The 12,081-nt window shown below is 43.5% G+C and overlaps 1 protein-coding gene across 4 annotated transcripts in view; it reads right to left on the minus strand.

Annotated features, from left to right (window-relative positions):
* The window catches only part of LOC110533520 (roundabout homolog 3), a 242,088-nt gene that overhangs the window by 59,420 nt on the left and 170,587 nt on the right, over positions 1-12,081 (minus strand). For 3 of the 4 annotated variants that reach the window (XM_036989922.1, XM_036989921.1, XM_036989924.1), the window contains exons 3-7: positions 10,293-10,450; positions 8,051-8,171; positions 7,707-7,845; positions 7,450-7,577; positions 6,726-6,737 (exon numbers count right to left, since the gene is read on the minus strand). In XM_036989922.1, coding sequence (XP_036845817.1) covers positions 6,726-6,737; positions 7,450-7,577; positions 7,707-7,845; positions 8,051-8,171; positions 10,293-10,450 — 558 coding nt within the window. The remainder of the gene's footprint in view (positions 1-6,725; positions 6,738-7,449; positions 7,578-7,706; positions 7,846-8,050; positions 8,172-10,292; positions 10,451-12,081) is intronic. The other variant, XM_036989923.1, reaches the window with a different exon arrangement.

Below are 12,081 nucleotides of genomic sequence, written 5' to 3' on the forward strand. Positions count from 1 at the left end.
CTTGCTCGCACACGCTTTTTCAGTTCTGCACACACATTTTCTATAGGATTAAGGTTAGGGCTTTGTGATGGCCACTCCAATACCTTGACATTCTTGTCCTTAAGCCGTTTTGCCACAACTTTGGAAGTATGCTTGGGGTCATTGTCCATTTGGAAGACCCATTTGCGACCAAACTTTAACTGATGTCTTGAGATGTTGCTTCAAAATATCCACAAAACTTCTCTCCTCATGATGCAATCTATTTTGTAAAGTGCACAAGTCCCTCCTGCAGCAACGCACCCCAACAACATGATGCTGCCACCCCTGTGCTTCACGGTTGGGATGGTGTTCTTCTGCTTGCAAGCCTTCCCCTTTTTCCTCCAAACATAACGATGGTCATTATGGCCAAACAGTTCTATTTTTGTTTCATCAGACCGAGGACATTTCTCCAAAAAGTATGATCTTTGTCCCCATGTGCAGTTGCAAACCGTAGTCTGGCTTTTTTATGGCAGTTTTGGAGCAGTGGCTTCTTCCTTGCTGAGCGTTCTTTCAGGTTATGTCAATATAGGACTCGTTTTACTATGGATATAGATACTTTTGTACCAGTTTCCTCCAGCATCTTCACAAGGTTCACAAGGTTGCTGTTGTTAGGGAATTTATTTGCACTTTTCGCACCAAAGTATGTTCATCTCTAGGAGACAGAACACGTCTCCTTCCTGAGGGGTATGACGGCTGCGTGGTCCCATGGTGTTAATATTTGCGTACTATTGTTTGTACAGATGAACGTGGTACCTTCAGGTGATTGGAAATGGCTCCCAAGGATGAACCAGACTTGTGGAGGTCTACAATTTATTTTCTGAGGTCTTGGTCTTGGATTTTCCCATGATGTCAAGCAAAAAGGCACTGAATTTGAAGGTAGGCCTTGAAATACATCCACAGGTACACCTCCAATTGACTCAAATTCTGTCAATTGGCCTGTCAGAAGCTTCTAAAGCCATGGCATCATGTTCTGTAATTTTCCAAGCTGTTTAAAGGGACAGTCAACTTAGTGTATGTAAACTTCTGACCAACTGGAATTGTGATACAGTGAATTATAAGTGAAATACTCTGTCTGTAAACAATTGTTAGAAAAAATATTTGTTTCATGCACAAAGTAGATATCCCTAACCGACTTGCCAGAACTATAGTTTGTTAACAAAAAATTTGTGGAGTGGTTGAAATACTAGTTTTAATGACTCTAACCTAAGTGTATGTAAACTTCCGACTTCAATATACACTGCTCAAAAAAATAAAGGGAACACTTAAAACAACACAATGTAACTCCAAGTCAATCACACTTCTGTGAAATCAAACTGTCCACTTAGGAAGCAACACTGATTGACAATACATTTCATATGCTGTTGTGCAAATGGAATAGACAACAGGTGGAAATTATAGGCAATTAGCAAGACACCCCCAATAAAGGAGTGGTTCTGCAGGTGGTGACCACAGACCACTTCTCACTTCTCTTGTCTGTCAGCGTAGTGTCCCGAGCATGGAAGCGCTACCAGGAGACAGGCCAGTACATCAGGAGATGAGGAGGAGGCCGTAGGAGGGCAACAACCCAGCAGCAGGACCGCTACCTCAGGCTTTGTGCAAGGAGGAGCAGGAGGAGCACTGCCAGAGCCATGCAAAATGACCTCCAGCAGGCCACAAATGTGCATGTGTCTGCTCAAACGGTCAGAAACAGATTCCATGAGGGTGGTATGAGGGCCCGACGTCCACAGGTAGGGGTTGTGCTTACAGCCCAACACTGTGCAGAACGTTTAGCATTTGCCAGAGAACACCAAGATTGGCAAATTTGCCATTGGCGCCCTGTGCTCTTCACAGATGAAAGCAGGTTCACACTGAGCACATGTGAAAGACGTGACAGTCTTGAGACGCCGTGGAGAACGTTCTGCTGTCTGCAACATCCTCCAGCATGACTGGTTTGGCGGTGGGTCAGTCATGGTGTGGGGTGGCATTTCTTCATGTGCTCGCCCTCCATGTGCTCGCCAGAGGTAGCCTGACTGCCATTAGGTACCGAGATGAGATCCTCAGACCCCTTGTGAGACCATATGCTGGTGCGGTTGGCCCTGGGTTCCTCCTAATGCAAGACAATGCTAGACCTCATGTGGCTGGAGTGTGTCAGCAGTTCCTGCAACAGGAAGGCATTGATGCTATGGACTTGCCCGCCCGTTCCCCAGACCTGAATCCAATTGAGCACATCTGGGACATCATGTCTTGCTCCATCCACCAACGCCACACCACGTTGCACCACAGACTGTCCAGGAGTTGGCAGATGCTTTAGTCCAGGTCTGGGAGGAGATCCCTCAGGAGACCATCCGCCACCTCATCAGGAGCATGCCCAGGCGTTGTAGAGAGGTCATACAGGCACATGGAGGCCACACACACTACTGAGCCTCATTTTGACTTGTTTTAAGGACATTACATCAAAGTTGGATCAGCCTGTAGTGTGGTTTTCCACTTTAATTTTGAGTGTGACTCCAAATCCAGACCTCCATGGGTTGATCAATTGGATTTCCATTGATAATTTTTGTGTGATTTTGTTGTCAGCACATTCAACTATGTAAAGAAAAAAGTATTTAATAAGAATATTTCATTCATTCAAATCTAGGATGTGTTATTTTAGTGTTCCCTTTATTTTTTTGAGCAGTGTATATATACTCCAGACTCCAACATTGCTCATCCTAATATTTATATATTTCTTAAATCCATTCTTTAACTTTTATCTTATAATTTTATATTTAAGATTCTTAAAAGTAGCCACCCTTTGCCTTGATGATAGCTTTGCACCCTTGTCATTCTCTCAGCCAGCTTCATGAGGAATGCTTTTCCAAAGGTCTTGAAGGAGTTCCCACATTTGCTGAGCACTTGTTGGCTGCTTTTCCTTCACTCTGCAGTCCAACTCATCCCGAACCATCTCAGTTGGGTTGTGGAGGCCAGGTCATCTGATGCAGCACTCCATCACTCTCCTTGGTCAAATAGCCCTTACGCAGCCTGGAGGTGTGTTTTGGGTCATTGTCCTGTTGAAAATCAAATGATAGTTCCACTAAGCGCAAACCAGATGCAATGGCGTATCACTGCGGAATGCTGTGGTAGCCATGCTGGTTAAGTGTGCCTTTAATTCTAAATAAATCACAGACAGTGTCACCAGCAATACACCATCACACTTCCTCCTCCCTACTTCCCGGTGGAAACCACACATGCGGAGATCATCCGTTCACCTACTCTGCGTCTCACAAAGACAAGGTGGTTGGAACAAAAAAATGTCTAATTTGGACTCACTCGACCAAAGGACAGATTTCCATCAGTCTAATGTTCATTGCTCTTCTGAACAGTTGATGTTGAGATGTGTCTGTTACTTGAACTTTGTGAAGTATATATTTGGGCTGAAATCTGGGGTGCAGTTAACTCTAACGTACTTATCCTCTGCAGCAGAGGTAACTCTGGATCTTTCTTTCCTGTGGCGGTCCTAATGAGTGCCAGTGTCATCAGAGCGCTTGATGGTTTTTGCGACTACACTTGAAGAAATTAAAAAGTCCTTGAAATGTTCCGCATTGACTGACCTTCATGTTCTAAAGTAATGATGGACTGTCGTTTCTCTTTGCTTATTTCAGCTGTTCTTTCCATAATATGGATTTGGTCTTTTACCAAATAGGGCTGTCTTCTGTATACCAACCTTTCCTTCACAACACAACTGATTGGCTAAAATGCATTAAGAAGGAAAGAAATGGTTGAGAGAATGCTAAGAGTTAGCAAAGGTGTCATCAAGGCAAAGGGTGGATACTTTGAAGAATTTCAAATATAAAATATATTTTTATTTGTTTAACACTTTTTTGGTTACTACATGATTTCATATGTGTTATGTCATAGCTTTGAAGTCTTCACTATTATTGTACAATGTAGCAAATAGTCAAAATAAAGAAATACCCTTGAATGAGTAGGTTTTTCCAAACTTTTGACTGGTACTGTATGTATTCCTTCAGGATTTCTGCTGGAATACCATCAGGGCTGGTGGCTTTGTTGTTCCTCCTCTTCCTGATGGCATCTTTCACCTCCTGCAGGCTAGGTGGTTCTCCCATGTATTTATCCTTTGTTGGTCGCTGAGGGACGTGATCATTGACCTCTATCTCAACTGTTGTACTTCTGTTGAGGAGCTCCTCAAAGTGTCTGGAATCTTCAGTGTCTGCCAGCTGCTGGATCTCCAGGGCCTTTTCTGTCCATCATTTGTTTTTTAGTTCCTTCACCTGGTGTTGGACAACTGCCTTCGCTCTGGCATGAGCTTCTCTTGTGGCCCCGCAGTTGATATCGTTCTGCCAGGCACAGAAGGTTCTCAATGAGCTGTTCAATTTCAGAGTCATTCTCATCAAACCAGTCCTTCTGCTTTTTGGTCTTATAGCCGAGGGTGTCCTTGCAGGCGTTAAGGATGGTGGACTTGAGCATGCTCCAGTGTGTTTCAATATCCTTAGGATATTATTCTAGCAGTTCTGCACTTAGAACAGTCTGGAGGTGTTGTCATTTGCTGGCATCACCCAGACTTTTGATGTCAAACCTTGGCCGATTCAGCTTTTTCTGCACCCTCCTTTTCCGCATGAGTCAGATGGAGATAGTGGAGCGAATTAGACAATAGTCTGTCGAGCAGTCATCTGCACTTGTCATTGCTCTTGTGATGTTCATACACACACTCAAATAGACAAACACAAACAAGCTATCTTACACACACACATACACACAGACACACAGACACAGTAACAAAGCACAGCCGTGTCCTCGGAGAGAGCCTCCTCAGGGGAAGAGAGTGACAGGCAGCTGTCACAGTCACACAGTGACGCAGACAGACAACAGACACATACACATGCGCTGGAGTAGACCCACTTGTAATTAAAAATGCACCCAAACGCTGTTAATACATTTCCCAGAAGAAAACAATTGAAACAGATGTTTATACGAAAACCCTTGCATGTTGAAGTCAACAAAATGTTTTATCCAAATTTTATTTGGAAGATGAAAGTGAACTTATCATTGCATACTGATGTTTTGCTGATAAAATGGATGCCATCTTTTACATTTATATTAAAAAAAAATGTTAATAGATGCTGATAGAACAGACCAAATCGCTACTGGTCCACCCGCCCGCCTGCCCGCCCACCCGCCCCCCTCGCTCACTCACTCACTCACTGGCATATTTATCCCTCTATTGTCATGCTAATACACAGGGCAGTTTAGGAAATAGCACATTGAGATTATGTCATGATTTTCTTCGTGCTGCAGGCATGATAAAAAAATATCATTTGAGATTGTTTGTCTAGCCCAGATAGGGCCCCCATAACATTTCAACAAGTAAACTGAGGTAATATGCAAGTAGCTGATTTACTGCGCTGCAACTCCCCTACAGACTTGGGAGCGGGGAAGGTCGAGAGCCATCCATCCTCCAAAACACCATCCTGCCAAGCCGCACTGCTCGCTTAATCCAGAAGCACCAATGTGTCGGAGGAAACACCGTCCAGCAGGCAAACGAGGTAAGCTTGCAGGCACCCAGCCCACCACAAGGAGTCGCTGGAGAGCGATGGAAATCCCAGCTGGCCAACTCCTCCCCTAACCCAGATGACGCTGGGCCAATTGTGCGCTGCCTCATGGGTCTACCGGTCACGTCCGGCTGTGGGATCGAGCCCGGGTCTGTAGTGACGCCTCAAGCACTACAATGCCTTAGATGGTTGCGCCACTCGGGAGGCCCCCCAATGACCAGTCTGACAGAACTACAGAGTTCCTTGGTTGCGATGGAAGAACCTGCCAGAAGGATAACAGTCTCTACAGCACTTCACCAATTAGGGCTTTATTGGAGAGTGGCCAGAAAAAAGCCACTCCTGAGAAAAAGGTGCATGAAACACGCCTGGAGTTTGCAAAAGATTCTGATGAGACAAATATGTAACTCTTTGGCCTGAATGCTAAGTGCTATGCCTGGAGAAAACCATGCACAGTTCATCACCCGTCTAACACCATCCCTAGCGTGAAGCATGGCGGTGGCAGCATCATGTTATGGGGATGTTTTTCAGTGGCAGGGACTGGGAGACTGGTAAGGATAGAGGTAACAATGAATGGAGCAAAAACAGGCTAATCCTTGATAGCCTGCTTCAGAGTGCAAACTACCTTTGACTCGGGTGGAGATTTACGTTCCAATAGGACAATAACCCCAAGCATACAGTCAAAGCAACGCTGGAATGGCTTCAGAACAAGAATGTGAAAGTCGTGGCTCAATGTCAGCAATCCAATCAGCTTCGAGTTCATCTACAAAATGGTCGGGACTATAGATAGTCTGCACTATAAATACAGCAAAAGCCATTGACACCTCAACCATAAACATTAAAATGCCAAAAAATGCAATTGGATCAAACTGGTCCATGATATTGATGCACGCAAAGCTAGCCTTTTCTGTACACCTACAACAACATACAGTACATATGGTATTGTCAGAGTATGATTTGACAGGTCTGCCAGGGGGACTTAATGAATATTGACTTTTTCCCCCAATCATACAGTATAAAAGCAAACGAGGGGTTTAACTGGCTCAAATTAAGATCCTACATCTGTATGGCAACCACATGGAATCAGATAATTCCTTGCCCTCCTCCCGACACACACACACACACACACACACACACACACACACACACACACACACACACACGATGAAATGGTGTACTTACTGAATGGACCCACTGGAATGGTGAGATGGAGAAAAATTGAGCAGAGAGAAAAAACAAAGAGATGAATGAAAATGAGATGGGTTGAGTTGAGACTTGATTTAATGGGCAGTACAGTAGAGTGAACCAAGATTCAAGATTTAGTGTATCATCATTAGATTATGCTTTATGTAGTATGGCTCAGGTTGGAGGGTTGTAGTATGGTTCCGGTTGGAGTCAATTTAGTCAATTCAGGAAGTGAGAAATAAATAAATGCCATTTTAAAATTTCGAACAGAATTTCTATTCATCTTCTGAATTGAGTGAATTTAAATTAAATTGACCTCAACCCCTGCTATGGCTAGGTATTACGGTTTGATGGCTATACTTAAAAAAAATAATAATAATAACACACACACACACACTAGCATACCCCATTAATATTGCAGCTGCACTCTCCAAACTAAATAATGTTGCCATAATTCACACAGAACAATCTCCATGCAATTCCATGCCATAAACTCCTATTGGTGCGTGTGTGTGCATCTGTGTCTTTACTTGTGTGGGTGTATGCGCACACGCATGTGTGTGTGTGGAGGATTCCAAAAGTAAATTGTTAAAAAGTGCAGGAGACCTAAGTCATTACTGATGGAGTCAAATGCTGCTGAAATTGAAATTGCCTGTCAGCTTTACATAAGAGACTGTGTGTCACTCATGCCCATATTCATGTGTGTTGTGCCTGGTCTTACCATGGACCTGCAGGCTGCCTGATGCCTCTGCCTTGCCCACGCTATTCTCAGACACACAGGTGTAGGTGCCCTCGTCCTCAGCCCGAACCTGGGTCAGACGCAGGCTGTGGTCACTGCGGATATCTGACCTGCAACAACAACAACAGACCAGGGTGAATATATAGAATGATATCCTACTGTACATGGGGTCCATTGACTCTCATTGATGTCTGGTGACTATTCTCTCTCTCTCTCTCTCTCTCTTCCTTTCTTCTCACCTGCCACGGGGCAGCTCTCCTTCCTCTCTCCTCCAGCGGATGGTGGGGGCGGGGTCTCCATGGGCCTCACACAGGAAGTCCACCGTGTCATCAGCCAACACCACCTGGTTCACAGGACGCTTAACGAACATGGGTCGCTCTGACAGACCGAGAGTGAGAGAGCGATATGGTCAGAGAGAAAACAACGTACAGTGAGAGAGATAGAGAGAAAAAGAAAAGGAGGACAAGATTGGAGACTGACAGAAGTTGGGAAAATATGATAAATACACAGTATAAAATAGAGAGGACCAGAGAAAACACAGAACCAGGGAAAGCAAGGTCATCTGAATGTAAACTCCACTCACCAAACACCACTAGTTCTGCTGGGTCGCTGTCCCTTTCCCCCACCATATTGGTGCCCACACACACAAACATGCCTGCGTCGCTCTTCCTTGTGTTCGAAATCATCAGCTTGCCTCCTCGAATCTATGAGAGAGAGAGAGAGAGAGAGAAAAGAATTAAGTCCCCTTAAAAGACACCGCAGGGGGGAAGGAAGCATGGTGATGTGCTTGTCATGTCCCCAAGCCTATTCACTCTATCATGTTGTTTATTAAGCAACCAACACATTTAGGCATCTGTGTCTGTTTATCTCTCTTTCTCCATACCCCTAGCATCAAATTGTCACTATCTCTTTCCGTTTCTGTCCCTCTCTCTTTCTCCAACCTCACCCCACTCCACTCTCTCTCTTTCTCTCTCCCATCCCCCCTCTATTCCTCTTATTCATGTGGTTGTATTTGACATTGAGAGAACCTCCACATAGACAAATGTGGAATACATATACCCAAAGCCTTCTTTACAGATAAGTGACTGTAGTTTGTGTTATGTGTAGTGTATCTGAGTGCTTTAGGCCTCAGAGAGAGCAGAGAGGTGGTCTATTATACTGGTGGGTTCAGTTTTTGGTCATTACACCTTCAAATAGATTCAATTAAATTAGTTTTTTGTCCGTCCGTCTGTCTATCTGCATATACACTACCAGTCAAAAGTTTGGACACACCTACTCATTCAAGGGGTTTTCTTTACTTTGACTATTTTCTACATTGTAGAATAATAGTGAAGACATCAAAACTATGAAATAACACATATGGAATCATGTAGTAACCAAAAAAGTGTTACACAAATCAAAATATATTTTATACTTGAGATTCTTCAAAGTGGCCACCCTTTGCTAAATCTTGGCATTCTCTCAACCAGCTTCATGAGGTAGTCACCTGGAATGCAAGTTCATTTGTGGAATTTCATTTGCTTTTAATGCGTTTGAGCCAATCAGTTGTGTTGTGACAAGGCAGAGGTGGTATACAGAAGATAGCCCTATTTGATAAAATACCAAGTCCATATTATGGCAAGAACAGCTCATTACTTTAAGACATCAAGGTCAGTCAATGCAGAAAATTTCAACCATAATGATGAAACTGGCTCTCATGAGGACCGCCACAGGAAGGGAAGACCCAGAGTTACCTCTGCTGCAGACAGTATGTTCATTAGAGTTACCAGCCTCAGAAATTGCAGCCAAAATAAATTCTTCACAGAGTTCAAGTAGACATCTCAACATCAACTGTTCAGAGGACACTACATGAATCAAGCCTTCATGGTTGAATTGCTGCAAAGAAACCACTACTAAAGGACAACAATAAGAAGAAGATGCTTGTTTGAGCAAAGAAACACGAGCAATGAACATTACACTGGTGGAAATCTGTCCTTTGGTCTGATGAGTCCAAATGTGCGATTTTTGGTTCCAACCGCTGTGTTTTTGTGAGAAGCAGAGTAGGTGAACGGATGATCTCCACATATGTGGTTCCCACTGAAGCGTGGAGGAGGTGGTGTGGGGGTGCTTTGCTGGTGACACTCTTGGTGATTTATTTAGAATTCAAGGCACACTTAACCAGCATGGCTTCCACAGAAATCTGCAGCGATACGCCATCGTATCTGGTTTGCACTTAGAGGGACTATCATTTGCTTTTCAACAGGACAATGACCCAACACACATCCAGGCTGTGTAAGGGCTATTTGACCAATAAGGATAATGATCTAGGGCTGCATCAGATGACCTGGCCTCCACAATCACCCCACTTCAACCCAATTGAGATGGTTTGGGATGAGTTGGACTGCAGGAAAAGCGTGAAGGAAAAGCAGCCAACAAGTGCTCAGCATATGTGGGAACTCATTCAAGACTGTTGGAAAAGCATTTCAGGTGAAGCTGGTTGAGAGAATGCCAAGAGTTTGCAAAGCTGTCATCAAGGCAATGGGTGGCTACTTTGAAGAATCTAAAATCTAAAATATATTTCTTTTTATTTAACACTTTTTTGTTACTACATGATTCCATATGTATCATTTCATAGTTTTGGTGTCTTCACTATTATTCTGCATTGTAGAAAATAGTCAAAATAAAGAAAAATCCAATAAGTAGGTGTGTCCAAACTTTTGAGTGGTACTGCCGGTATAGATAGACGAATATGCAGGCCTGCAGGTCTTTTTTGGATAGCCACAATAATAAAATTATTGAAGGATGCAACAGAGGCATATTTCTATAGACAGATAGAAAGGACTCACGGTGATCCTCTCGTCGTGGTCGTTGACTTTCATGTTGTTCCTCTTCCAGGAGATGGTGGGCTCCGGGTGGCCCCGCGGTGGGATGCACTCCATGACAGCTGGCTCCCCTGCTGCCACCACAACGTCACTGGGTGTCTGCCTGAAGTCATCCCTCAGGACTGGAGGTAAGAGAGAGGTTGGAGAGAGGGAGGTTAAGGGGGGTTATTATACAGCAATGATTCCTCAATATCATTTGCTTGGTAATTTTACACATGTATTTCTTGCCAAAAAAGCACTATCACAGATGGAATTGAATAGAGAGAGGGAGATACAGAGCACTACACCTACTGCCCAATTCCAAATCAACCCCTAACCACCTAAGCATTTTGTTGATGTAACATGATTTGATAGGTAATAGCAAGATCGTAATAGCTCTGCCTTTTCATCTGTAAGGGAGAGACATAGATGCTGTGGAAGTCCACATCAAAATTCTAAAGTAAGGGTAGTCTAGTACATCTTTCACTGTGCAGGGTAGCTTATAATGTAGGCTAAGTTTAATTTGTAAGTGGGAACTGTATGCCATAAAGTTTTGTGCTGCCTCCACTATCAAGTCTCAAGTCTAAATGAGAGATGAATGCAAAACAGATGAAATTCAGAAAGCAAGAGCAACTCTCAGTGTGTGATTTAATGTTATAACCCAAAGGCCTTCAATACTGGGATAATGAAAGTGTTTACTTGCGCGTGCGTGTGCGTGTGCGTCTGATTCCTCCCTATGGTCTTCATTGACACAGTGTGCGTGTGTTCTTGCGTGTGTTCGTGTGTGTGTTATCGCGGCTTAATTCTTCAATCAGACCCACACAATACCAACACACACACACACAAAATATATAGACGTGCTGTACATGAGACAGAAATACAAACACTTGAAAATACTAAAGAGACATACTCTAAAACACATAGTTACGCACAGAACATGAGACAAAAGCCTACTGATATACGATCCCCCCCCCCCCCCCCCCCCTCTTTATTTCACTCTCTCTGCCACTCTGCAATTGGTGCCTGGATATGGCCTTACGTTTATGAGCAGAAGTGCTTTGTGATATTGCTTTGCACTCGATTCAATATACTGCAGTGCTTAATTTGCGCTGGATCTTGCCGGAACAGGATCCGGCACCTCTCCGTTTTGGACTCCTGTACCTCTTGTGGCATGAAAAATAATTAACTTTTTTCAACGTAAAAATTATTATAAAAGCGATCAAAGTTCATTCGAGTTGCCTCTTCATTAATTAGCCTGCCCCCACAAAAACATTATGTGAAGAAAAAAAATCTTAATATTCTAAGAGCTGATTCGGTTTGGGCCAGGCTCGAGTTTATGGTCTGCTCAACATTGTAATTTCCTGTATGTTCGAGATCAACGCAAGGCTGTGGCTGTGTGAGAAGTACACCAGTATCTCTCACATAACTAGAATGAATTCAACTTGTATGATCTCTCTGCTCTGATAGACATGAGCCTGCAACTGTCATCTATCCAGTGTTGCACTTCATCATTCATTTCATTATAGAATCATAGCCACGCGAAGGGTTCTGAAGGAACTGCAGCACCCCTGATCAATTGAAATACATTTGCCTGAATAATAGAATTCCTGCTGTCTGTTAATGAAATCGTTCAGAATAGCCTACTACATCATGTGAAGGCCTATAACTTAGCCCCAGAGGATCATTTGCTTATTAAAAAAAATAGCCCAGCTGTTGATTGTAGCCCAATAATAAGGAATAGGCTACAGTCGGGAACGTGTGGCAAATCTGTCAG

This window comes from Oncorhynchus mykiss, chromosome 10, assembly GCF_013265735.2.
Source record: "Oncorhynchus mykiss isolate Arlee chromosome 10, USDA_OmykA_1.1, whole genome shotgun sequence".
Taxonomy (NCBI): Eukaryota; Metazoa; Chordata; class Actinopteri; order Salmoniformes; family Salmonidae; genus Oncorhynchus; species Oncorhynchus mykiss.